General features: G+C 44.9%; 1 protein-coding gene across 6 annotated transcripts in view; it reads left to right on the top strand.

The window, feature by feature from the left end:
* Window positions 1–27,471, top strand: part of SLC25A26 (solute carrier family 25 member 26) — an 82,183-nt gene extending 54,712 nt beyond the window's left edge. For 4 of the 6 annotated variants that reach the window (XM_054640132.2, XM_077184466.1, XM_077184467.1 and 1 more), the window contains 5 exons: window positions 2,428–2,472; window positions 13,223–13,292; window positions 21,177–21,241; window positions 22,588–22,661; window positions 27,018–27,471. In XM_054640132.2, the coding sequence (XP_054496107.2) occupies window positions 2,428–2,472; window positions 13,223–13,292; window positions 21,177–21,241; window positions 22,588–22,661; window positions 27,018–27,114 (351 nt within the window). In that variant the 3' untranslated portion in view covers window positions 27,115–27,471. Of the gene's footprint in view, window positions 1–2,427; window positions 2,473–13,222; window positions 13,293–21,176; window positions 21,242–22,587; window positions 22,662–24,337; window positions 26,984–27,017 lie in introns of those variants that run through there. The other 2 variants (XM_077184465.1, XM_054640133.2) reach the window with 2 other exon arrangements.
* Window positions 27,472–27,512: the final 41 nt, after the last annotated feature.

Below are 27,512 nucleotides of genomic sequence, written 5' to 3' on the forward strand. Positions count from 1 at the left end.
TGCAATAAATGTAGGAGATCTCCTTAGGATCTTAGTGCAGCAAAGGTGCTGCTGCCCTGCTTGGTGCTGGTGGTGCTTCCTATTTTGTTTATGTTTTGCAAGTCTTTAAACTCCAGTAAAAGCATGACTTATGAATGTTTGAATGTTTAGAGCCTTGTCCTGCAGAGAGGAGGGAACCCAGTGGCTGTGCAGGTCACCCTGGCACACATCTGAAATCTGCATCCCATGGGGCACGTGGGGAAAAGGGAAACCCAAAATCCCCATCCAGCCCCGAGCAGGACACGGAAAACAAACACCACTAACACTGAAAATCAAACAGCACTTGTGAACAAGTTTCCCCTTTGATTGAAATGCTTCTAGCTAAGTAGATATAAAGGGGATTATGTCACAAGCTTCCCTTGTTGTCTTATTAACAGCTGCTTAATTTTACCACTCATTCACGAGCATAAAAAAAGCAAAACTTGGAGGCTGTATTTGAAAGCTTGTTTTGTTTGGTGTACAGCTGGATACAGAGCGTTTCCTTTTCTCTTTTTTAACAAATTTGAAGCAAATGTATTGGTTATTGTCACTTATATTTCTCTATTTTTTTGGTCTAGATCACAGAAGATTATGTTGCTTTTCATTTTACATTGCAAAGAAATCGTTCCATATAATTTCAGTTCAACAATGCTGTAGTAGCATGTGGGTGTGTATATATCTTCTCATAAATATATTACCACACATTACTGTCAAAGAGCTGGGCTTTTTCACCCAGTATTAAAAATGAAATTTAATTGCTACACTAGAGTTTCAAGACCCTGATAAATAAGAGCCATGTCTGACCTTTATTGTGGGGCTCTGAGATGCCACCAGGGATATTGCTCGTTGTCCAAGATGACAAACTTCCTCTGAGATTTCAGTTTGTCAGCTCAATGTACAGCAGTGACATTGATTTCTTCTCACTGCCATTTCCTGCCTGAATAGATAACAAATTTTCTGTGGCAGGTGTCTGTCAAGTTTAGTTTTGCCTGGCAGATTAACTTAATAGACTCATTTATTAATCATTACTTGCAGCACAGAGAAGCAGACAATACTCTTTGTCTCCTGTGATGTTGAATGGCTGTTCCATTTCAGATTCCTTTGTGTAGCCTGAATTTGGGTTTAATAAGCCATTCATATCTCTAGTGAATGTTTTTAACCTGACATCACTCAGAGCAAAGATATCTGCATTAAATAAGCATGATCCATTTTGTGTATCTACTCCTTTTCATGGTAAAAGATGTGTAAGTGCTTTCTGAGACTAAATAATTTGATATATGAACTGCCAAATCAGCCTAAACAAGGGGGAAAATGAAGAAAGATAAAAGTAGAAGAAAACAGGTAGTTGGAGGAAGATTTGAGCCTGGGGTTGACTGGCTAACAAAGCAGAGATAATGCAGCTTTAGGAAGGGGCAAAGCAGACCTGCAGATACAGCTGTAGGGCAATCCTAGGACAGCCCAGTGCTTTCCTGGAGACCCTTTCCTCTGAAATATCCTGGGACAGGTATTCAGCCTGGAGATTGCAAAGGCAGAGTTGGTACCAGAGGTAGGTATTAGACAGGATTTCTCTGAGTGGTGAAGGACAAGGAAGAATTTAGTGGAGGGCTTTGCAAAGGAGGAAATACAATAGAAGGCATAACCTTGGAAAGTGATGTCTCTTGTTGCACAGTGTTTCAGTGTGTTCACAATGCAAACTGAGTGATGAACTGAGGATTTTATCAGGGCAGGATCTGTGAAGGACATGGAAATGCACAGGCACTCCTGGGACAGGAGGCAGCAGGAGTGAGCCTAGGCAGAGATGCAGAGGAGCTGCTGCTGGACAGGAGAACCCCGTGTCACAGGCAGTGAGAGCCACCAAGCTTCTCCCTTTCAGCTGGGCTGTGGTAGCATCTCACAACCTGCCTCTAGTTCTGGTTCATGGGAGACCATGAGACATGTTCAGGAGCATTTCTGCAGCTGATGCCCAAGAGCAGAGCCCTGGTTGCAGCACAGGAGCTCAGTACCTGTGAGAGTCTGCATTGCTGAGGATGTTTTTTGCCAAGCTGTGTTCCTGGCCTTGGGAACGTGTTTCTTGAACCATCCTTATGGCTTTCTTGGCTGGCTGACAAACCCAGAATGTCCCTGCACTAGATCACACTGCTTATTGCACTTCTAGGCCACCCTGGTAACAATACATTAACCTCTCAGCAGGGAATGTGATAAACAAAGTAAAACTGCTTTAGTGAAACCAGTCATTTAATGGCAGCATCCATAAAGTGTCCGTAAAGATTTGTAAGTGTAATAAGCTGCAGTTCACTGGCAGAACAATAACTGTTCCTAATTTAGCCAGTTGAGGAACATGCTAACCCAATTTACTTTTGTAACATTATGTTGTTGTTCTTTTTTTTTTTTCTTTTCCCACCTCTCCAGATTCCTTTCTCTCTGGTACAGTTTCCCCTCTGGGAGTCCTTAAAGGTAAGTTCTCTTTTAGTGATGGAAATATAAGTTATACATTTTGCAAAGGTTTGCCATGGTAACTTATCTAACTCCATTATTGTGATTATGGGTATATTCAAGAATCAGTAATAATGTGCCAATTTACCTGTGCATGTGAAGATCATATGCCTGAATATCTGAAAAATAACAGGGAATATCTAACCACTGATCTATGGCATGCAGGCTGGATTTTACTCCCAGCATGCCAGAAATTTTATCTTCAGCTCTAACATTTTTTACTGCTTTAAAAGTGTGGGAACCACCTTGTGTTGTGTGATTTCTTTTTTTTTTTTTTAATTTATTTTATTTTAATTTTTTTAGTGTTTTGGTCTTCATGGTAAAAGGAAATTGCAAATGAGAAAACTGTTTCAGCCTGGGTTTTGTAAACATCACTGAAAAGATATTTTGGTTGGCTGCATGTACTTTATTTTAAGGTCATTTAAAGAAGGTGTCAATGATGATGTTTTAACAGTGCAGTTGTTGCCATGGTCAGAGACAGGATCTAGATTTTTGAGTGGAGGGTTGGATTTGAAGATGTAATTTCTCCTCTGTATGTCCTTGAACTCACTGCAAAAAGTGAAAGGAAGGGTTTTTCGAGTACTTGGAGGCCATGGAGTGAAAGCAAAGAGAATTATTGCAAATCATTAAAAACATTCTAGCAAAATATATTTATGAAAGAGGAGCTGCTGAGAGCAACTTCTTGGTAGGAGTGCTGGACTCCTGAGCAAGCTCAGCACAGAGCCCCAGAGTGGGACCCTGTGTGCTGGACTGGGACAGCAGTTTGTCCTCTTGCTGTGTGTCTGTAGCTGGGGCTGTTTGGGGGGAACAAGCCCACAGAGTGAATATTTGCATGTGGAGCCTTCAGGGAGTTCAATTTAAAGGTGAATCCACAGGCAGGAGGAGCATGAAAATCATCAAGAGCTTTGGCAGAAGTGAGGATTCTGTGGGTACTCCATGAGCTCAGCCTGCTGTGGGGTCTGGGTCTCATCCCACTGCTCAGGGGAGCTGGGGCTGCCTTTTTAGGAATCTGCTTCCCTGGCAGTGTCCAGGAATGGCTTTCTGTAAACTCCTCAGCAGTGGTGCTGGCCCAGCCTGCTGGTGCTTAGTGCAGCAGGCATGTGTGGGAGCAAGAGGTGGCAGTGCTTAAAGGGGAAAAGTGTGGTGTCCATGCCAAAACCACATCAACCAGCACCATCATGTAGCTGTTTGCAGAATGTAAAGTTGTTTTAACTAATGTCCACCTAGCTGTGACAGTAAAATGTACTGTTTACATTACAGGCTCTAAAGAAGACAGTTTGAATTTAGCTAACTACAGGAGTGAGTCACTCAGGATGAGGCATCATGTTTAATCTCAGGAGGTCAGTGCAGATCTGAAGAGAAACAAAACTTGTGTCAGTTTTTCCCACAAACCTGTTGCATTATATTCTTCTGATGTGAAGTCAGGGGTAGAAAACTGCAAAAATTAGTCTGGCATACTCAATCACTTTGGCTCAGCACAGGGAGAGAGCTCAGGGTTTGTCATATCAAAGCCAGGCAGTGAAAGCAGAACACATTTTGTTTATCTGAGGGAAGCTCTTAAAAATTGTCCTGACAGTATAACAAAGGACAAAAATCATTATGGTCCCATCAAGAGGATGGATGTGGCCAGGAACATCACTGGAGTATGGCTGAGGGTGTTGGGCTCTTCACCTTCTCGGGGGTGCACAAAGGGAGCATGAACAGACAGTAATTGCAAAGAAATAGAAATGCAAAGGACAAGAGAAAAGTGGCACAAAGCCTGAACAGAAAAGAGTTATTGAGATGATGCCTGAGGGACTGTTCTGCACTGGATTAATAGGATTACTTGAGAAAGTAACTGTGGGAGCAGTTCTGTATGATGTGTGTGGGCCATCTCACTGAGGAGAGTAGAACAAGAGCTGTGGCTGTGTCATATTTAAAACCATTACTGTGAAGTGACATGAGCTGATGGAAGAGACTCAGTCCTGATTCCCTGAACAAGGTAATCACCATAAAAATAAGGAAAGTCATTCCACTGTGAAAGGACAGTTAGAGAGACACATGGAAGAAGAAGAGAGGTTCCTTTTCCTTCAGATGTGTGCTGACTGCAGCCTGCAGCAGGGTGTTAAGCTTAAAGAAGCCTAATAAAGGCTTGTCATAGGTATCAAATGGTGTGTTTCTATACCCCATTTTCTCTGTCTGCTTTACTCCAAGCTGCTCTGGTTATTCCTTATGCTTTAGTCACAGAGTTTACGTGCACAGTTTTCTCCTGTCTGTGGATGTGCACCAGCTGTCCCCTGTGAGAGCTGCATGCCATGCACTGTGCTATGGTAAAAGAAGAAGAACATTGTATGGATTACTGAACTATAAGGTTACCTTGGCTGTGGGTGCTGGCAAAGGGAGGATTGCAGTAATTAGCAAGAAACAGAGACTGCTTCAAATACTGGCATTACTGATAGTGACTCAGGTGAGCACACAGTTCAGGAGCAGGCAATAGGCTCCTTCCTTAGGCCACAATGACTCAAGAAACAACAGTAAAGAAATTATGGTGCTTTCAATTTTAAAAAGTATTTTCTTTTTTTAAAAATATTTTTATTTAGGTAGCATCCACTTCTATAAGGAAAACAGTCTTGAATTCTTCTCAGAGTTCAGGGAAAGAAATGCTGTTACAAACTTTATTCACTTTCTGCTACACCAATCCTCAGAAGAGCACCATGGTTGAATATGACTGTGACAGTTTGGTCAGGTTTAGGTTCTTTTATGTGGGGTTAATGCTTCTGATCCCATCTCAAAGCCAGGTGGCCCTGAAGAAAGGCAACAGAGCATAGATGTGGTGTGCTTCCCAAATACCAGCCAAGCACAGAGCCCTCCATATTAGTTCAGGTTTTGGAATTAATGTTGTAAGATACAGTCCCCTTGTTTGCTGCCCTGGAATTTCCTCAGTAAGGGCCTCAGTAAGTTGCTTTGGAAATACTATATGTGTGTTCCTTACTGTGGGAATTTGACATTGTGGGCTGTGTGTTTGGCATGAAATTGTTGTGGGTTACAGGAGCCTGGTGCAGCTCCTGTGCTCACCCTGCTGCCAGGGCTGTGCAGTCTCTGCTCAGATGACTCTGGCCCTGTGGAGCCCATCCCTTCTGTCTTATCTTTTATTCTCTTCTGTTCAGACATTTTATTCAGTGCTTATAATCATCATATCCGAGTTCCTACTAGCAGCACTAGTGATTTATCATTTGTTTCATGTTTTAATCCTTCTCTTTTAGAACTAACTGAGAAAAAAAGACAACTTTCAGTTCTGCTGGGGGGCTATTACATACAGGGCATCAGGTGTTTTGTTTTATTTTGTTTTTTTTTCAATAAATAGCATTTTAAAACCCTACAGAAAATCAAGAGCTTCTGGTTAGGTTTGAGCCCAGAAACATCTTGTCAAAAATGCCTATTTCTTATGTCTCAGTGGCCATGGTCAGGTCCCTCAGAGAACAGTGCTGTAAGATAAACCCTTCTCAGGTGAAACAAGACTCAGTCCTCTTGGGTTTTATGTTTCTGCATGTTGGCTGTGCTTCAGAGCCTCTGAGAGTTACTCAAATGCAGCTGCACAGGGAGAATGGTCTCTTTATAGAGCAAATGTATTGTATGTCTGCAGAAAAGGCTTTGGTAGCCAGGGAGGAGGGAAGGAGCAGGCAGCACAGGAGGACATAGGTCTCAAATGAGTTGACTTGAAAAACAAGGGGGTTTTTGTTTGTTTAGTTGCTGGATTTTTTTAAGGAAAACAAACCTACTATCCCAGGAACCTTTTGTCTTTCCCATTGGACAGGTCTGACTCTTAAGATGAGACACTTGGACATTGCTAGGACTGTGGAACATCAGGGTCAGCCAGTCCTGCCCCTCTCTGGGAGGGCAGGCACACACTGTGCTGCTCTGCTGGCCCAGGAGCTACAAAGAAAGATAAAAATCTTCAATTGACCATGCTCAAGATGATGTCTGACTCTTCTGGCACTCACTAGGGCCAGGATTTCCCTCTTTGAGTGCTGAGCAAAGTTTAGAGCTCTCAGACTTTCTGCAGTTCTAGTGAATCCACGAGTATTTTTTGTCTCTGGTTTTAGCAATAAAATAATTTTCTCAAATCTGTAGGTCTCACAAATTAAAAGGTGTTACACAAAAAGAGAATGGGGAGAGTCCAGTCGTTCCCTGGTGAGGCTGAGCAGGATCAGAAAATTGGTTGGGTCAGAACAGGAATTCCATGGGCTGGTTCTGAGCTGGTTTGTGGCCACACAATGGAGAGCAAGTTTGGGATTAGGTCCTTTGCTTTCTGTTCAGGTGCAGCTGTGACTGCAGGCACGAGGCACTTGTGTGGAGGGGAATGTGCTGGTGAACTGAACCATAGATCTGGAGGGAAAAGGCACCTGTGCTCATTTGCTTGGTTCTCTTGGTTCCCTCTCCACAGAGCTCAGCTGCTGGGGGCTGGGGTAGGCAGCAGAGGGTGTGAACTGATTTTAGGGTCAGCTCAGCCTTGCTCTTGGTCATCAGTGCAGACAGATTTTGAGACACATTTTGAAGCTTGCTGTGCAAAGACTGCTTGGTGGCTTTCTGTGGAGAGCAAGCACTCTAACCTTGGTTGAAGCTCATTGCACCTGATTTTTAAAGTTAATAAGAATGAAAGGTTTACAGAATACTTCTGCCCAGGCAGCTGGGGTTCTCAGCAGTAATATGTGTTTATAACTCCACCATTGAATCAATAAACCACATGCTATTTCCCTCCTAAAATTTACAGTCAGATCTGTTGCTGCTTAACAGGGCAAGTAGAAAATAGAGGCATGTAGCCAAACTGGGCCTTAAATGGCTCTTTCCCTGCCCTACAGGTAGGTGACCATTTTCCCCTTTTCCTGGAGAAGCAGTCTAGTGTTTCTTTGCTCTGTGCTCAGCTGCATGTAAGTCAAGAGCAAATGAAAGCCAGGCCCAGCTTTAAAGCCATTTCCTCCCAGGCAGTGCAGTAAGTGTTCTACCATGCCTTGCTCCCTCTTGGACTGACAGTTGGGCTGATTTTGGGATTAAATCCTCATGGTTAAATAGCACTGTCTGCCATTTGCTTAGGTGCTGAATCAGGAGAGCAGCTTTGCACGGGGTGCTGGGGGTGGGATGTAACACGTCCATGCCATGAGCAGAGCTGCTGCATTTTTCTCACAAAGGAACAATGCACCCAACAGCTGTTGAGCAAACAGCCCTGGCTTTATTGCTGCCACAATAAGTGTCATTCACACCATCCTGGGGCACAGCCCGAGGAATGCTGCACACCATCTGCACCAAAGGCAGAGAAACAAATGCAAGCCTTGCTCACAGCACTGCAGGCACGTTTGGGAAAAGTCAGATGGCCTTGGATCATCAATACAGCATTTCAACAGAGCAGAGGAAAACAGGCTCACACAGTCTGTAGATACAGAGCCAGATTGTGATGCCCTCTTGGGCATGCCCAGGCCACAAGAGGTTCTCTACAAGTTGCTAAGCTTGCCAGTGACATCTGGGGATGTCTGAATATTGAAGATTTGATTTGGACACTGGTTATTTGCTGAAGAATCTTAGCAGATTTATGTAACTCTTCCATGTAATTTATTCACACACACCTACAAAGCACAGATCTATTAGGTAAGAGCAGTGCAGGTGTTCAACAAAAACCCTGCTGGCTTTAAAGTGATTTTTCAGAAGTGCATTTTCCCCCCCTATATGTCCCTTTGTGCCATGGAAACTGAGTGTAGCTGTTCTGCCTTGCCATGGGAACACTGCTTCGAAGAACATTTCCTTTAACCAGGCTTTTAGCACATCCATTTTGATTTACATCCAAATGGGTCACAGACATCAATGCAGTATTATATGGGCAGAAAAAGGGAATGAAATGCTTTTAACATGAAAAATATGCTCTTGCATATAGGCCAACTTTTGTTCTCTTTCAATTTATCTAGGATTTGGGTGGGTTTAATTCTAGGACTGAATTCAGTACTGGCATAAGTGAGCACAACTCCATTAGTGCAAATGGAGGCTCAGCATTTATGTCAACAGTGAACTTAGATCATTGAATTTTTCCCATGTTTGGGCTTGCATGTTTCCTGCAAGATAATATACACATGTACTTGCCCATATGCTGCACATATGCACATAAAAATCCACTGAGGAGGACATTTGGCTCTTTGCTCCATGTTGACTTTCTGTATAGAAACAGCAATCAACTTGTGAAGTTTTTGCTTCTCCTGTAGCTAATGTGCCATGCATCTGTAAGGGTCAGCCATGCAGAATGCCACGTTGTGAGTAAAATCCCTGGCAGGAAAGGCAAACATGAAAATTGCTTTTCTTTCCTCAGTCTGCAGGACCTCACATGCACACAGATCCATGTGATTGATTTGTACTGATTTTTTTTCTCCCCTGTTACCCTGAAGTTTAACACTGTTGTGAACAGAGGGGCACACAGAGATGCTATAGATACTTATCATTGGAATGAATTGTAATATTTATTCAGCTGCAGGCCTCAAGGGTGGTGTATGCCATGAGTTCTGCTTGAAGAATAGCAAGGCCAAGGCAGAGATGTCTTATTCTCTGCAATGCTTCCTGCAGCATTGGTGGTGTTGGGCTGGTCATCAGGTTTGAGAGATGTGGGTATTGCATTTTCCTGGATTACCAAAGCTTGGATGTCCTGAATATAGACCATGACCTGGCTGCGTTGGGAACACAAAGCTGACAGCTGATTTTTGCACAAACTTTTACTATAAATGTGTGGCAAAGATGACAGGCATGCACAGGTAAGAGTTGTGTGCCCTGGTCAAAGGTTATTGGCCATCTGGAGGCCAGGTGTCCTCAGCACTGAGGAGTCCATGTTTGTGGGCACCAAATACTTCCCCCACTATTTAAAAGCAGAGGTAATATGGTAATATATGGTAATATTTTGGTAATATTTTCCTTTTTTTTTTTTTTTTTTAGATTGAGGGGCCTTTGGTGTCTCTTGAGAGTGACTTTTCTAATGCTTACTCTACCCAACAAAAGGGGATGTCCTTGTTTTCTCAGTACCAAAAGAGCTAAATAACATTTGTGGTGAGACACTGGCCTATGGAGCAGGATGAAATGGGATCTCTAGGAAGAAAAGTAGGGCTCTGCCCACGTATAAAACTTGACCCTTCTCTGTGAACATTATCCCTGTGAATAATTGGAAATATGCAGTCAGGCTTCCTGCTGTGTGCCATCCCCTGAGGCCACACCCGCTGTATTGCTTTACACGGTGCAGCAATGCACAGTGAGATTTACATATATATCACAGAAAAGTGTTTACAAAAAAAAATTACCATGTGATTGAGCTGGGAAGCTGCAGAGGGCCCCAACTGTATGAGTTTCCATGCACTTCAGCCAGAAGATTTATTTCCAATTTGTTATTCATAAGGGAAGAGAGAGAGAGATTGGGATGGGGTCCTTTGAAGTGGAAAACAAAGTCTTCTATTCAGCCTTCAGCTTAATAGAATACACATGACACAGGCTTGGCATGGCGGCCCTTTCATGTAATGTGCTCCTTGTCATTCTGCTTCCCTAGGCTCTGAGTGCTAGTGGGAATGGCTACTGCCCTGGAAAAGTCAGGTTGTCCCCTGCAGCCTTCTGCTGCAGAAGCACAGTGTGAGCAGGTAGGAGCCTTTTTGGTGATGGCAGTGGGGGACCAGGCTGAGCCAGCTGCTGCAGTCGTGTTGCTCGTAATTCCTGGCTTGTGTTTCGTCCTGCAGGAGCACATGGAGACAGAGCAGTGTCCTTGGGGCTTCTGCAGGCATTACATGGGCACTTCTGCCCTGTTTTGGAGCCCCTTGGACTCTGAGCTCTGCCTGACCTGAGCTCTCCCCATTATATCCCTGAGTGGAAGGCTTTTCTGCCTCTCTGCAGCACCTAGGATGGCAGTGTCCCCCCTAAGCACTGTACCACTGCAGTACCCAGCAATTTTGTTCAAAGTCAGTGTTTTAGGCAGATGTGTATATGGACCTTCTATTTCTTTCCAGGAACAAGGCCCTGGTTTTATAGTAATCTACAGGCCCCTAACAGCTTCTGTGCTTTGCCATGTCTTAATGGTATTAAAACCTGCTCAAAGGGCAAGTTTTACAGGCCTGACTTACCAGCCCTGTCAATTAGTTGGTCCATGGGCTATGAGAGAAAACATGTGTGACCTCCAGCACGTCATCCTGGCCCACAGCATCGTGTGGTTAGAAAGAATTTGGACAGGAGTCCTGCCCAGGTCCTCTTGGCCCTGTGACACTTGTTCCTCTTGGCTTCCTCCAGGATCATGTCCTCGTGCCCTGCTTCCCTCTCGCTCTTCTGCATGTTCAGGTTTGGAGCTCTGGGTGAATCACCGAAATTGGAGATGGAAAGAAACACATGAAGTCATCTCATCCTGCCCTTGCCAGTGCAGGATTATTCCCTACAGTTCAGTCTTGAGTGCCTTCTCCAGTCTATTTTTAAATGACTCAAAGGAGAGGGCTTTCCTCTCCTCCCTGGGGAGGCTGGCTCCGTGGTTCAGTAGACCTCACTGTTGGGGAATTTGCTTCCTGTTCTCCAGCTTCAATTCTCCTTTTCCCTAACTTAATTGAACTGTTCTTGGCTCCACCCTTTTAAAGCATTTTCCATCTTGCATGGCCGTTGCAAATACCTGTTGTCAATTTGCAGGCGTAATGGATGGGAATTCATCACTGTTTGCCTTGCTTGGCAGAGGCTCTTTGTGCAGAGCTGCCCTGGGCAGCCAGGCTTTATCAGAAACTAGATTGCAGAGCTGCATGCCAAGAAATCAGAATGACCTTCTCCTTCTTCTTTGGACAATGACATTAACATAAAACCCCATCATGACTGAGAATAGGCTGGGCTTCTGGCAAAGCCATGAATGTCTGTATTAATGGGCTGGTTTTCCTCTTAGTCCTCCAGCAGCTCTTGCACAGTGCATTTTTACATGGCAGCAGTAACTGTTCTGAGTTCTTGGGCTCAGCTGTAGATATACAGATGTTTGGAAAATGTGTAAAAAAACCAAATACAATAATTCTGTTTCTATCAAAAGAAAGCTGTGGCTCCAGAAGCTCAGTTTTTAAACCCTGGCTTTCAATTCAAGGTTTCTTAAGCACCTGAAGTGTTTTGCAGATGGGTGCTGAAGGTGGGATTTATGCTTTTACAGTACCCAGATACTCTGGAAGGTAGTTTGTCTAGGGGAGTGTGTCCTTCTTCCATCAGGGCTGAGTTGCAAGAGAACTGTATGTCCAAAGACTGTAAGTTATTCCAGAAAAACATATTATGGTTTTGAAGAATTATGAATCCCTATTTATTTATTTATGAAATGAAAATCAGTTTCTGCTGTGGGTGATGGCAGAATAGCAGCCATACCAAAAACACCAGGAAAAGAATGGCTAGCATTAGAGAGGCTGGAACCCCTCTAGTGCTTTCGTACAGCAGAGCTGCAGCTATTTAGCTGTGGCAAGGTACCAAACAACATTGTGGCTGGCCATTGTTGCTTGAACAGTTTGATTTTTAAAACATTCAACTGAAATAGAACCGCCAGCCAAGCTGGGAGAAGCGAGTCACGAGGACAGCATGTTAAATGAAGAGTCAGCAAACGAGAGCAGAGCTCTCCTGCTCCAGTGGAAAGTGGCTGCACTGCAGACCAGGAGCCCAAGAGCAATAACCTCAGCTAGCACTGCTATCCAGTTGCTTCTAAGAAAATTTTATAGAACAGAAGTAATATGACTTTAAAAAGAAGGAGAATGCCACAGCTATAAAATGAAATTGCTGATTTCTCAGTGGTGGGCCTCAGAAGGGCTGTGGATCCCATCCCTTTTTGCTCAGTACTGATCCTCACATCATAAACCAGAAACGTCTCCTCCAGAGCTTCCCATGTGAAGTGTTTCAGGAGATGAGGAAGGGGTGATGGAGCAGGGTGCAGGAGGGGAGAGCACAGAGACTGCAGCTGCCAGAGAAAACCCCTGCCAGCAGACACTGGCCTTGGCTGCAGATACTCACAGGGCTCATCAGATGGTGTGATGTGACTTGAGAGGTGGCTTTGGAAGGCACTGTTCTTGCTGGGGCTTTCAGTGTGTGTGTTTAAATGCTGCTGTGAGGAAATGGATGGGAGCAGGGTGTGTGGAGAGGAGGGTGTGTGGAGAGGAGGGTGTGTGGTCCCTAACGACGCCAAGTGAAAAACAGAGCCACACCTGCTTTGGGGTATAATGGGAGTGATAAGAGCAATTTCTTAATGATGGGGTTTTTTGGGGAGTGTGAGGGGAAGGGTTGGTTTAAGAAATGTAGGGAAGCAAACAGGACTTGTGTCTGGTGGAAGCTGTTCATTTTAAATGGGAGCCTTTTGTACATCTGGGCTGAGCTGATATTGGTTCTTGCATGCCGCCCTCACGCTCAGTGTTTTGCTTTGTGCTGTTTTATCTGCCAAAAAGAAAATAAATTCACAAAATATTTGCAAAATTGCATGGCCACAGGCTTAAATACATACATATGAATTCCCTGAAAGCAATTTGCTTCAAGCCTTCCTCAGTTCCAGACATCTTTCTCACTCCATCTGCTTGTTTAAGTACACAAGTTCCTTGGGAAAAATCACTTATTACATCACTCAAAAATGCCACAAAAATAGCTTTTCACTTAAGTTCCCATCCTCAGAGTTAACTCACATGGGGATCAGATAGATTCAAACATTTAATAACTTTTTATTTTCCTTTCTCTTTAAACACAGGATCTCTGGTCATGGAAGCAGGGTCACGTGGTGGATTCTTGGCAGTCAGCAGTCTGTGGAGCTTTTGCAGGTGCAAAGGATTATATGTTATACTGGGAAAGACTAAAGAAGAAAGGGAAAAATGTGCAAATCTATTAAGTATAGCAGAACAACATTCCTTTGTAATTCAAGTTTGTTTAGAAGAAAATGGATCCAGTTGTTGTTTGGAAATGGGAAAGTCAGCAAAGGAAAGAGAAGAAAAAAAAAAAAAAAGACTCAGCCAGGGTGTCTGTTTGAAAGACAACCAATTTGTTTTTGACAAATTTCTGTTATTTAAAAACTGTGGGCCTGTCAGTCAGGCTTTGTGATTGTTTCAAAGTTGATTTGTAAAATCCTCATCCAGGAGAAACTCCGTTTGGGTGGGGGTTTGTGCAGCTGTTCGCTCCGAGCGCTTCCCCAGGGGCTGAAGTGATTGCAGGGGCCGTGATTCACCATTCCTGTGACAGCTCTGACAGCCACCTAGATTAACTGGAGGCAGCAGAGCAGAGGGCCAGCACTGCTCAGCCTGGAGGCAAAAGCCTTCTGCAGCAAAAAAACCCCCAGAGGATGAAACATCTGGGCAATCTCCAGACACTACAACAAGAATTAAGGGTGGCAGAACACAATACTGTGCTATTTGTTACCAAACAAGCCAGAAGTTAATTGAATTCTTCAGTAGGCTTCTTGCTTGATTTTAGCCTACTGTACTTGCTTCCAAAAAAACAAAAAGAGGAAAAAGAAAAATCAATTAATGACTCATCAGTATAGCTGACAAGTTTGAGGGAGGAGAGATTCAACTGTCTTAATAGAAAAAACAGATTAATAGTAAAGGGATGGATAGCCAGAGCTTTTTCCCCAAGGAGCTAAAATACATTTTGAGATTCCAAACTAGTAACAGAATATGTGGAAAAAATAAATCCTGTTTAAAGAGAAATTATAGCATTTCTTGAAATGGAGATTATCAAAAGCAAAGCTTGTTCTTTGAGAACTTACAAACTCGGAGCCATTACATTGTATGTAATTTTTTTAAAATAAGTTCTGTTAGGGGAAATGAAGTATTAATAGCAGCAGAATTCCAGCAGAGACTGAGGATTGTTTTGGAGGGCACTGAAGCTGCACAGCTGAGGGGAGGCAGCGTGGCTGTGGCTGCACAGGGTTAAGAGATGGGGTGTGTGAGCAATGAGGGAATGGTTGAGGTAGAACTGATTCCATTCTGGGGCCGAGGGAATATTTTAGGTGACCTCTTGTAGTCTTGTCCAGCTGTATTTTTTCTGTTTATGCTGATGGGAAGGGAGTTTTATTCTGCTTAAGATCCTGCTGTTGGATTTTACACTGACTTCATCAGTCAGTGCAAACAAAGTAAGAGCAAATGAGGCAGATCGTTCATTTTTGTTTTGAAGCAAGTCAAACTAACATACTAAAAATGCTTTAAAATGCAATCTGTATGTCTGCAGGTGTGAGGGGGCTCATTAATTTAACACTGCTGATTTCTTTACAGTTAGATTGATACAAAAACTGTGTTCAGGCATGTTCAGAGAGCTGGAAAGGTTATCTGATTTACCCAAAGACTTGCAGAGTAATTTCCTGAGGTCAAATTTGGTGCCTCACTTGGGAATTTAGCTCAGTGCCTCCAATTCTTTTTCTGTATGCCCTGATTCTGACCAGTTGTGCTTGGACTTGCTACTGTTTAATAGATGTTCAGCAGTGTCTGCTCCTTGTCTAGCAGAAATCTTGCAGGAGGAGCCTCCAGAGGCACAACTGTGCATGGACATGTGGCACTGTCCTTTGGCACACCAAAGGGGACACCAACACTTCGTGTTGGAGGAGACACCAGGTCCTGGAGACTCCAGCACAGAGACTTCCAGGTCTGTGTGGTGGTAGATGAGACACTTCAGCCTGGTTGCCTTCCTAGGCACAAATCTCTGCAGAGCAGGAGTCTGATTTTGTAGCTCGTGTTTTAATTGGTGAGGATAAATATTCTCTGGGTTACCCTTCCTCCAGCCAGCTTTTCCCTCTCTTTGTCTCCCTATTATTTCCTTTTCACCAGCAGTATTGTAATCTTCCTTTCTCATGTGTCCTTTGAGGAGCTGCTTCAAAGCTCAGGAGGTTGAGCTCTTTTTGGATCAGAACCTTCCCCTCTGCCTCCCTCTGAGATATGTTAACAAGCTGGCTCTGATATTGATCTATTCTGGTACTGCATCCATTCTGTTTCACTGAAAATATTTAGCCTTCTTGCTGAGGGGAGGTAGTGGAAAAATAATTTCCTGCATTCTGAACAATGGATTCCAGAGTTAAAAATTATTAACTACCTACATGTAGCTTCAGATGAGGGAAGAAAAGGCCAACCAAACTCTTTATCCCTTTCTCTCCATCCCAAAACAAAAAAAATTTAAAACCTCACCAGTACCCTGTGAATAAAACAAGATGGATGTGTGCACAGAAGTGATTTTAAATCACTGTGGTGTTATCCTTAAAAGGAGAATGTTATCCAAAAAAACAACCTTTGCACACAGATATGCCCTCAAATGCCACCATGGTGGTGGTGGGATGGTGAAATCACACAGACAGGCTTTTCTCCTGTGTTCTTTGCTTGAATTCAATGCTTTCTAAAAATATGTTAGAGGTCCTGAGGGGCAGGGTAATAAGCTGAAAGCAACTGAAAGAAAAGTCCTGTTTAGCTTCCCTTTATGGCACACACACACATGTGTGTGTCTGTATGAGTTGGTTATAACTATTTGGTGAAGACAGAACCAAGAGCAACAATCTGTTGAATTCCATCCCCAGTGCCTGTGAAATGGCAGCAGTTTCAGCCCTCATATATAAAATGGATGTATGTGATCCATGGGCTTTTTATGGAAATGTAATAGGCATGAACATAAATATCAGAGATTCGGAATCCTCTCTGACTCACCTGTTAATAATTTAATCCCTCAAGGCCTTGTCCAGCTTTATCATCATCTTTGGTGTCTTAACAGAGATGTTTGGAGTATTTGGGGAGTGGGAAAAGGTGATACCCAAGCAGAAGAACCCAAAGGTAGATCTAGATGAGATTTTAAGCCTGAGGTTGTGTTTGAACCAATCCTTGCCTCTGGGCTTGGACTGCCTGGCTGTAGCAGCCCAGCCCTGCAGTGTGCCAAGGCAGGCTGTCCCTGGAGAGCTGCTGGGCTTCCTGTGCCCTCCATGCAAGTGGGACAGTGGCAAGGAGATCCTGCCACTGGGTATTAGCTGTTGGAAAAGAAAAGCACTGCCCTGGAGCATTGAGGTGATCCCCAGCTTGTCAAAGAACCTGACTATCCATTTAATGTGACTGCAAATTGCCCCTGTTAAGATGCCTTCTTTCTCACTGCCATAAGAAAAAGTGTGGCTTAACATTAATAATTAATGCTCTGTGGTGACAAAGTCACCAGGAATGGAGGTGCAAGTCCAGTGAGTCATAATGCACTAAGGAGAGCTTTTTGCACATGAACAGGGAGGATTTCCCATCACTTTTGTTTTGATCTAATCGGCTCTGACAAGATTACACACTGTGTCTAAAAGCCTCTTTAACTCTATAGCTCTGAATAAATTTTTGAGTAGTTCTCAAGATTTCCCTGCAGAGTCTGCCTGGAACATGCTCCTGGGTCTGAATTGGTTAAATCTCTGGAGGGAGCAGTGCTTTGTCTTGGTATTTCTGCTGAAATCCAAAGAGGTTCTTGGATCACTTTGCTCTACTATAGGCAGGTGTCGTTCCCACACTGATAAAGGGCCAGAATAAACTTCCTCTTAAAAAAATTGAACATGATACCAGTAAAATAAAAGTTAAAATAAGAACTTATTGATTGAAGAGTTCTGAAAAATGCCATTTGTGAACTTGGAGATCAGTCAGTGTAAGAGGATGCTACGAGGTTTAGCATTGGACCTGAGCCGCTCAGTTTTTCAACCCATGTCTTGGTTTTGAGACAAATTTCAGGAGAAAATGCCCTGGAATGAACATTTCCTCTAAAGAGAAGGGCTCCAATAATCCCTTTTTGCCAATGAGAGAAATGGATACCAGGGTGAAAGTGAAAAACCCCTGTTTATTAACAAAAAACAAGGTCCTGGGTGACCTCCAGGTGTCAGTACAGAAAATAATAATGAAGAAAGCCAATAGTACAGTTTGACCTGAATAGTTTTTCTTTTCCTAAGATGGGCTAATCCCAACAAGGAACAAATTCCTGTCTCTTGAAATGAGCTTGACCTACAGATCAGGGGTGGTATGGCAGAAGAGAGAGCAGAGGTCTGGCCATATGACAGGAACTCAGACTCAGGGAGAAGCCCTGTAATGGCCAGAAGGATTCCCTGAACCCTGCAGAAAAGGTGAGGAGAAGTTAAAATGGTGCAGAAAAGGTGAGGAGAAGTTAAAATGGTACAGAAAAGCAAGATGCCAAAACTGAAGGAGAATTTGTCTTTCTCCCTTCATAGGTTTTATTTGAGGATTGTGTCTAAGTACCTGGAAACATTTTCCTGTAGCAGCAAATTCTACAGGCTGTGAGAACCTAGGGTTATGTATTGTTCCCAGGTGAAGTATTTCCCTCACTTCTGATGCTTTTATTTGTGTATGACAGCTAAAATGGTAAAAAAATGCCAGCAGCAACCTAGGGGAATATTTTAAGTCTTCAATTCTTTTTATTCTTATTGCCAAGTAAAGGTAAATCATGCTCTGCAGATGTCTGTCACCAGCACTTCCATCAAGGACTGGTCACTGGGAAAGTGTGAGTAGCAGGGGGATTTTCTGTTTAACACCCTGCCTTGGTAAAGTGTGAATATACAGTGACCATTGTAACTTCTTGGGAGATGGGTGATGAATTTTCCACTACTGCATGAAGGTTTATTTTCCCAATAGAGGAATTTGCTCTGCTAGAAGTATTAATGAGCCAAGAGCCTTCTCTCATGTGAAAATCCATCTTTAAGCCTGCTTGCTGAGCCCAAGTCATCCCCAGCTCTGTCTAGGGCAAGGGAGAGAGGAGCCTGGAGTTGGTGAGTGAGCCTGGACACAGACTGCCTGCAAAGGTGCCTTTTTCTCCATCAGCTCTGCAGAGAAACCAGGGTGATTTAGGACTGGGAGACTCCATGTGTCTCAGCCTTTCTTGTCCATGTGAAACTCTGGTGCTTTTCCTGGTTGCTGATTAGTGGAGCAGGCTCCAGCCTCATGTGGCAGCTCTTGGTGAGTTCAGTGACAGCAGGAACTGAATGATTATTAAATATTTAAGTGTTTTAAAGATCTGTTGGGCCCTATTGTGGATTAGTGCAGTGCACAGCTTTCCTATTTTCAATGAATAGACTGGCTTTAACAGTTTGTGTCTGTTGTATCAATCTGGTGATTAGAAGCATCAAGTTCCTTTATTCTCTTCCTGGATACCTGTCTACTAAGTTTAAGAGGTCAATCTAAAATTATCTTGGACATTTAGAGTTAAGGCTGGAGAACATTCTTTTTGTCAGACTCTCTGCCTTCAATAAAGAGCAGTCCTCAACAAATGCTAGCTTTAATCTCATGTTTTTGTCAAGCATATACAAACTTGCTTTTAATTTAGCCGCTATCCTGCTGCTTGTTGTGCTTATGAAGCATTTTATTGTTGCTGTTGCCATTCTGAACTGATTGGTAAATCTGTACCAAATACTTCCCAGTGATGGAAAAAGAAACATTGAAATGTTAATAACAAAAGAGTAGGGAAGATCCAGATGTCAGCTGGGGAAAAAATGAAAACCAATCAGCCTTGATTAAACTTTTCAGATAAGAATTTGGGAACATCATGTCAGGATAAATTGTGTTTGTTCTAACTATTCTATCAGCCAAGGCTGAAGCTGCTGCCAATAAGAAACTCTCAGGAGTAAATGCATAAAAAAAGTTACAGGGATCTGATAAGGGACATAAGTTAGTCTTACTAAAGTGTTGCCATCAGAGCTGGGTGATGCTTTGAGATTTTTTTGCCTGATACAGGCCTGACAGCCATGTGGTTCACTGTTTAATTTTAGCTTGGTCTGTGGGCAAAGGAAGGGCTTCTACATCCAGACTTGTAAAGCCACTATTTTCCATGGAGATTATTTTTACCATTCTAAAAATACATTGCTGACATGAGTACCAAAGTTTCTATCCGGACCATTCTCAAAGCCTTTCGGTCACTTACGCAAAAACTGGCTCACAATAAAAAGATTTTCTGACCTTAAAGAAGGTCCAAGAATGGACTGGAATTTGGTTTAACTTGCTCATACTTTCTGCTTTGACTTCTTGCATACAGCCCATTTTTCTGCTTTTTAGTGAGGTATCACTGCTAGAAAGCTTCCGGCAGAGTGAACCACGTGGGCCAAGCCGACGGGAGTGGAAGCTGCTCCTAACGCCAGGCATTTGGGGCTGCTCACTGACTCCACTCTCCTGCTATTCTGCTTTGAGATCCAGGGGGCTGCACATGTGCTTTCCTGCATCTCGTGAACTGTCCTGGGACATTCCTTAATTAACTGTAAGAAGTCAAGTAGGGTGCCAGCTGGCCCAGCCTGTTCTGTCATAAAACAGGGGTTTAATATGTTCAAGTTAAGGTGGTTGAGAAAGAGAGATGCAGGTAAAAACACAAGCCAGCAGGGTAATTTTTTTTTTTCATTACTTTAAAGATTTTAGAAGAAATGCTTTTTTCCCTTCTCCCATCCCAAGAAAAGAGAGATCAATTTTTCTACATTCCATAAAACTTGGAACAGAAAATAGATTATTTTTAGCTTATTCCCTGGGCACTGTGTAGGCTTCAGTCTTTGGAGTCACTTTGTTCCTGGCTGCAGCAGATACAGGATTTATACAAGCTCCAGAGAAAAGAAAAAATTAGGAGCAAGAAAGATTTCAGAACAAATCTCTTGCTCTCTTTTCTCCCCCCTTTCTTCCCATTTCATTCTTCACTTACTGCTGCTCCTGCATTTTAGAAGTTTCCTTCACTTTGGCCCTTCCTCAGCATGAATTACTCTTGAAATATTTTGAACAGATGAGGGAAAGATTAGAATTGATTTTAGGATGGGGAAATAAGAGAAAGGAATAAAATCCTGGGAGGAAAAGCAGCAGAGCTGGTCCCTAGATAGCACAAGAGGCCAGGCTGCAGTAACAGGGTTAAAATACAGAGCCAGACACACACGTTTGGGGGCGAGACATGCAGATGGAGAAGCTGAAGATTTCTGGCTGTCAGGAGGAAAGCCACAGCTGAGCTGGCTGGGGCAAGTGACAGTAATGAGCTCCAAGGGTGAAGTTTGGGAGAGAGTAGAGAATAAAAATGTCCCTGAGGGTAAGATGGCACTTGTGACAGCAGACTCCTGACAATTTCCTGAGACCCTTGTGCAGCCTCACATTGTTGTTATCCAAAGTGGAGCTGATTTAATCTGCTGGAGATGAGCTCCATCCCAAACAATGACTTGTGTTTTTTCCTTGGAACAGTCCCAGATCCAGTCTGTGTGTATCTAGTGAGTAGCCCAAGCATATGTGTTTCAGATACAGAGCATGATTCTGCCTTTCCAGCATTTAAATGGTCAGACTTTAATTCTCTAGGCAGAACACAGTGTGGCTGGTTTATTTTCCCATCTCTGCAAATGAGCAAGCAGTTTTTTTCTTTCCAAACTCGCTGTAGATGTTGGAGGTGGAATCTGTTATCCTTACAACCTTCCTATGTTCATGTATGCACAGAGCACAGAACAGAAAGACAGTAATGTCCCTGGGGGTGTTTGGATTTACAGTTTAGCAGCAGAGGGCTGTTTTCTAAAATCAATACACAGTAACAAAAGGTCTGTGTCCAGACCTTGGGCAGACGTACCTGGGCTCTGACGTGAGGGAACGTGCTGTAGGCATTAATAACAGAGCAGTGTTGACCACAGCCCTGGGAATTATAGGCAGTGTGGCATTCATATTCACACAACAATGTCTCACTTGTGCTTGGTGGTTTAATTTTCTCAGGTGGGTTTGCAGCTGCAGTCACCACACCGCTCGACGTAGCAAAGACAAGAATTATGTTGGCAAAGGTAAGAGGGGGGGAAGGAGGCCACCAGACAGGCCAGGGAATGGCCTGGCCATCCCAGGGTTTCTGTAGGGTCCTTACAGAATGAAATCCAGCACCTATTAATAATCATTTCTGCTCCTGTCCTAGAAGGCAGGAGTAGATGTGAACAGGCACTGCATGCAGAACTAATGAAATTGTTGTGTTCCTTTCCTTGAATGCTTCTCTGGTCCCTTCCCAAGGGGTCTGAAACAGACCTGGGCTTGTGCTCAGCTTCCAGACTCTCATGCAGTGTCTTTAGAAGAAAAGCCTTGCAGAGTCAGAGTTAACTCAATGTTAAACTGCCCATCAGGGATTTATTCTGCTGTTTTGATATGTCTGTATGTATTTTCTGAGGAGGACTTGGATTTTCTGTTGTAAAATGTTAAACTATAGAGATTGTGATGGCCAACATCAGCCAACCAGGGCAGAAGGAAGATTGCTTATAAGATCAGTAAGTTTAATAAGTTTAGAAATTGCTGGTGAGTCTGGTGTTCCCATCATCATCTCACTGACCCAGGGCAGAGCTGAGAGCCACCAAGCTAAGAGCAGGTGGATGTTCCTAAAGCCTTTCCCAGCCCTAAAAAGAGCTGCTGTGTTGGTGAAGGATGGGCATTCTGGAGTTTCTCTGGGTGTTTTTTACCCTGTTGCTCACATCTCTCAGTTTGGGGTGTTTCTGGTTGCTAAAGTGCTCCTCCCCAGCTGAGTCCCATCTGCTGTGTTATCTGTCATTGCTGGGTTGTGTCTGCTAAAGCTTTTTGTCTTTGGATAATGTTGGTGATAAACCTGTACAAACTGGGTTTCTTTTACCTCTGCCTCTCTCCTGAGCAACCAGGGAAAGAAATGAGTGTGCTTTGAGACCCTTTTGTTTCTGTCAGTCATTTCACATTAACTAGGCATCACATGGAATTTAAGGGTCTCTAGTCCTGCTGTTTGTCAAGACAATTTTCACATGCAATACACTACTCTGAGTTTTTTTGTTCCTTTAAATCTGAAGGAGCAGCAAAGTCACTTGGTGCTTTGAGAGTGTTTTTATTAAGGTCCTGCTGCAGTGTCAGCTGCTGGATGTAGAGCTGAGTGTGGTGCAGAAGGGACTGGCTGCCCAGTTCTGAACTGACCAGCTCTGGGACCTTGATTGTTTTGTTCTTCTGTCCCTCTGCTTCACTTTCCACCCTTTTTTCATTCCTGGAGATGAGGAGCTTTTGCCTGTGCCTGGGGTAAGGAGGTTATGGGGATGTCTGTAATTCCTGTCCTGTAGCACTAACCAGAGGCAGGAGCTCAGTAAATAAATAACCTCTGCCAACATTTCCAATCTCTCTCTCTGTGGTGCAGGCTGGTTCCAGCAATGCCAGGGGGAATGTTCTGGCTGCCCTTGGTGGCATCTGGAGGACACAAGGCCTGTCAGGGTAAGGACGTGCTGCACCTCAGGGGTTGTGTTGTCTGTGTGGTTTAGGGGGTGTGAGAGGATGGGGTGGGATCTGTTTCTGTTTAAATACTGGCAATGCAGAAAAGCCTTTTGATTGCTGCACACCTGGGCAGGGAGCAGCAGTGGGGTAGCCAAGAACAAATCCCTCAGGGAGGTTGAGTGTCCTCACCTTAGCCCTGGCTGGGGGCAGTGTCCAGGGAAGAGTACAGAAAAGGGGCTTTGTTGGGAGTGTATCCAACCTCTGAGCCCAGCCCCAGGTGCCAGAGGTGAGGGTGGCTTTGTGTTAATAACCCATGATGGACTCCTCCCTATGAGCATTTGTGATTGGTGTCCATTTAAATTCAGACACATCTCATTGCAGTCTCAGCAGTTCCATTTGAGGGGTGTCAATCCCCTCTCCTGAGCTGCCAGGGAAGGTCACCATAAGGACAAGCCCATTATGGACAGGTTTTCCTCCTCCTGGCAATTTCTTGCAGATTTGAAAGCACCAGCAAGGTCCCCTCTGTTCAATTCCCCATTTCTGTGGTGAAGCACAATGTGAGCAGGCAAGGCCAGTGTGGTGCCAGCAGTGGGATGAGCTGAAGCAGAGGGAGGAGCTGTGAGCTTTGAATCTCCCCTTAGATGTGGCCTTTAGCTCATGCCCCCAGATTTTGGCAGTGTGGAACCCACTGCAAAAGTGCAAATTTCCTGAGCCAGGCTTGAGTACAAAGAGAGGTCTGAGCAGCCTCAGAGCAGCTCTGCAGGGCTTTCCTGCTGTAGCCAGAGTGTAGAAATGTCCTGGGCTTTCCTCTGACCAGCTGTGCAAGTCTGAGTGATGTCCATCCCATCTCTCAAGTGCCTCACTTTGTCCAGTCCTGAGACAGAGAATTGCTCTCCTGCCCTTGGAGCAGTGTGGGAGCACAGAGTCTTCTGCTGGTGTTTCTGGAACATTCTGAGATGTCAAAATTATTACTGATTTTTACTGACACCGCTTCACTTACACCACCTTGTCCCCTTTGAGTGTGTGTCTTATACCAGTAGTTGGCCTCTGAAAGTGAATATATTATCTCCTAACTTCTCCAGTCTGTGAGGTTCAGCCTGTGCTGCCTTCAGTAGGGCTTGTGTCTCACCTGTCTTTGGCCTGGAAGAGAAACAGAGGGATTTTTGGAAGGTTTGGGCTTTTCCCTGTGGTTTTCCCTAGATTTTTAGCCCTTTCACTTTTTCAGGTCACTGTCCTAACCTTTGTTGCCCAGAGCACTGTGCACAACACAGCTTTGCAGGGGACAGCTTTCTCTGAACATCTGATCTCTGCCTGCCCAGCTAATAAAAGTTCAACCCTCTTTCTACACATGTGGGAAATAATTCAAAACAAATTGCAGGAAGTTCCTGAGCACTGATTCCAGGAAGGCATCCAGCTGTGCCCCCCAGCAGCACTCAGGCATGGGCTGTCTCAGGTTTGCCTCTGGGAGGGGACAAGGTGATGTGGCAGGGGATGAGCTTTGGGTCCTGCAGGGCTTGGTGGGCCCTTAGGGCATGTTTGGAAAGGGACTGGGAGAAGTGAGGCCATGTCTGCTGCTAGTGGAAGCTCTAAAGGGTGTGAAGAAACATGGATTATACTAAGGAAATTCCCCCCAGCAACCAGCAGAAAGTAAAAATGTGTGTTTGTGTTCTTTCCAGGGTGCTTCAGCAGCGCCCTTTCCTAAACAACCCAGAATTAAACTCTGCCCAAAGATAGCACCAGTGGACTAGGACCAAAGGGAGCACAATTCAGTTGAAATCAAAACAATGAGAGATCTGGAGAAAAAGTAACGTGCAAAGGAGGCCAAGCTGCGTCAGCTGCGAGGAAAAGGAAGAAAGTCTTGGGAAAAATAAACGCAGAGGCTGCCATGCCTGCTGCCAATTATAAATCTATTAATCAAAACCAATAAAAATGTCGGGCTTTTTTGGCCAGTTCCAACATGACATGATTTATGGCTCCTCTAATAAATCTCGTACTTGAAGAGGAGGAATTCTGAGGGCAGAAAGATGCATTGCTTATTGCCACCTTATTAAAACCAGAGCACAGGGCTCAGCTTCCTGGTCTGCACCTAGTAAATGCCTCTGCTCCACGCCAAGAAATTCCACATCCCTTTCTGTCAAGGGAGAGCCAGGACTGGCAGGGGTTAGGATAGGGATGGGGTGAGTGGATCTGTGAACCTCTTTGCTCTTGCCAGAGGAGCAGAGGAATCATTCACAGAAAAGGGGGTTTGCATCTTGGCTGGTGGCTTTTCTCACAAGGAGATAGAGGTGTTTGAAAGCCATGGATGAAGCTTCACAATTTATTGGTGAGAAACACAAGGGTTATTGAATGGTGATGCTGCTGAGGTGGCCTGTGTAGAGTGGTGGTGCTGCACCAGGTGTCCTGTTCCTCCCATGAGCTTCCCAGCCAGAGCAGAATTGGCACACGTGAGGTACTGATTTAATTTTGAAATAACAATCCCTCGACATCGTTTAGTTTTATTTGTTGAAGTGTGGGTTATGAATCTGGATTTCAGTGGAAAAATACCAGAAGGGCACATGCCTCAGCAGTAACAGCACATGCACAGAGAAAACCTCTGTGGCTGAGCAGCCCCTCAAGGAGAGGAGAGCAGGGAGAATTCTCTTTGGGGAGTAGACAGGGGTCCCATCTCTGGGGGAGTTTCACCTGGCAGCCAAGCAGGGGGGAGAAAGCCTCCAGCACTGGGCTGCAAGTTACACACAGTGCTTTATTCAGCACTGGCCCCTCTGTGCTGTGTCCAGGCCTTGCACTGCCTTGCCCTGTTTCCCAGGGAAGTGGTAGAATTAAAACATGTGTGACTGTGGTGCTTGGGGACATGGGTTAGTGGTGGGCTTGGTAATGCTGGGTTTTTTTGGGCTAAATGATTCAATGATCCAAAGGGTAACTGCAGGGTCCTGTCAGGAGCTGAGGAGTGGCAGAGTGCAGACACAGACCAAATCCAGCTAGAACAGCAGACCTCTGCCCACCAGAGCAGTTTCTGATGGGGCCAGCAGAAATAAACCCAATTTGTCTCATCTGCTGATGGAGGCAGGCGTGGTCCAGCAGGGAGCAGGTTGGATCAGACCTGCCACAGAGCTCTTGGGATTTGGGACCTCCCTGCAGCTGTTGAGCTCTGCCCTCACGCAGAGAGGGAGCCCATGGGGGAGGCATGGCCTGGCAGGCGGGAACAGGAAACTGGGAGAAGCAGGGCCAGGATTCTTGGAAGTGATGGTTGGTAATGGGGGTTGCCAGGGATGCAGCTTCTGGGTAACTCAGTTATGGGCCCCTGTTTGTGTAATAGCTGTGTCTCGAGTGGGCTGTTCTGGAAACAAATGTCTGCCCCTGCTCCCGTAATGAGGCTCCCTAATTCAGCAGGAGAGGGATGCTGTGTGCTGCTCCCTAGGATTTGCCCTATCAGTGCCCTGTCCATACATGCCTTGTACAAATTACTCTGTTTTAAAGCTGTCATTATGGTAATAGGCCCAATTGCTGTCTAGTAAAGCCATAAAATGTTTCCATCTGCCTGTGTGCTCCAGGCTCCTTAGCAGAGCTCATTACTGCCAGAGGTTTCCCTGTGCAGCGGGAGCAGGGAGCTCCTGAGCAGCCAGGTCTCACCAGGAATTACAGCTTGTTCCACTGTGGACACCCCCTCAGCAGTGCTTGGGACAGCCAGGGACAGGATCCCAGTGGAGCTCAGCCAGGCTGAGTGGATGGATCTGGAAGGGGGGTGGGATGCCAAATGGATTCGAGTTAATCCTTGCTTGCCACAAAGGAAGCCTGTAATCCTCTGGGAGGAGGCACTGGCCTGTCCTGAAGTTGTTAAACCAACTGTGAGCTTGGATGTGTCAAGCAATTGGCTTTGCACGAGTTTCCTGTTAATTTTGAAGAGCTGTGCAGATCAGGCACCTGAAAGGGTGGCAGCTGAAGGTGCCACAATGGAACATTTCTGCTCTCTCCCTGTTGTGTGTTCCTGGGAATGAGGCACTGCAGAGAGCAGGGCTGGCTGTGCAAGGGGCAGCCCTGAGAGGCTGTGGGGGCATTGGGGACAGGATGTTCCCACCTGTGTGCAGCTCTTTGTGGCCATGGGATTGATTGAGTTCCCCATCCCAGTGGTCCATGATGGCCTCTGCCTTGTCCTTCTGCACCTGAGGAGTGTGGAGAGGGGTTAAAAACCACAAGCTTTGGGAGTGCTGTGTTAGGGAAGTCCAGACAGATCCCTGCAGTGAGCAGTGGGGTGGGATTTAAGAAACCAGCAAGGGAGAGTTTTCCTTGGCTTTGCTTCCCGAAGCCCCTGCATCCGCTCCCCGCTCGTCTCTCAAAGCTCCTTCCCTCTGCCTTCAGCTTGTTCGCAGGTGTTGTCCCACGGATGGCAGCCATCAGCCTGGGAGGCTTCATCTTCCTGGGGACATATGAGAAGACTCGGCAGCTGCTGCTCTGAGCCAGCCCAGCCCATCCCATCCCATCCCATCCCATCCTGCCGGAGGAGGAGCCGGGCTGGAGCGGAGCCTTCCTCCCGCAGCCCTCCCAGCAGCTGTCCCGCAGGCTGAGAGCCACTCTCCCTGCTAGAGAGAAGTAAATCCTCCAATAATCCAGTTTCCCAAACATGAAATTTTCCTGCATGGAAAGTGGGTGAGGTAATTTGGAAGAGTTGTGCCAAAAAAGTAATGTTTGGGGGGTAAACAGCTAATTACGGTGGCTGCAAAAGGCATTATTAGAACTCCTGCAGGGAAAGGGTTTTGGAAAGCTCTGGCTTGGGGGCTGAGTGGGGAGGCTGAAATAAAGCAAGTTTTCATCATTCAGTGGCACCTGCCTCGTAACAGGGGAGGGGAAGGGGCT

Source organism: Agelaius phoeniceus, chromosome 11 (genome assembly GCF_051311805.1).
Source record: "Agelaius phoeniceus isolate bAgePho1 chromosome 11, bAgePho1.hap1, whole genome shotgun sequence".
NCBI classification, from domain to species: Eukaryota; Metazoa; Chordata; class Aves; order Passeriformes; family Icteridae; genus Agelaius; species Agelaius phoeniceus.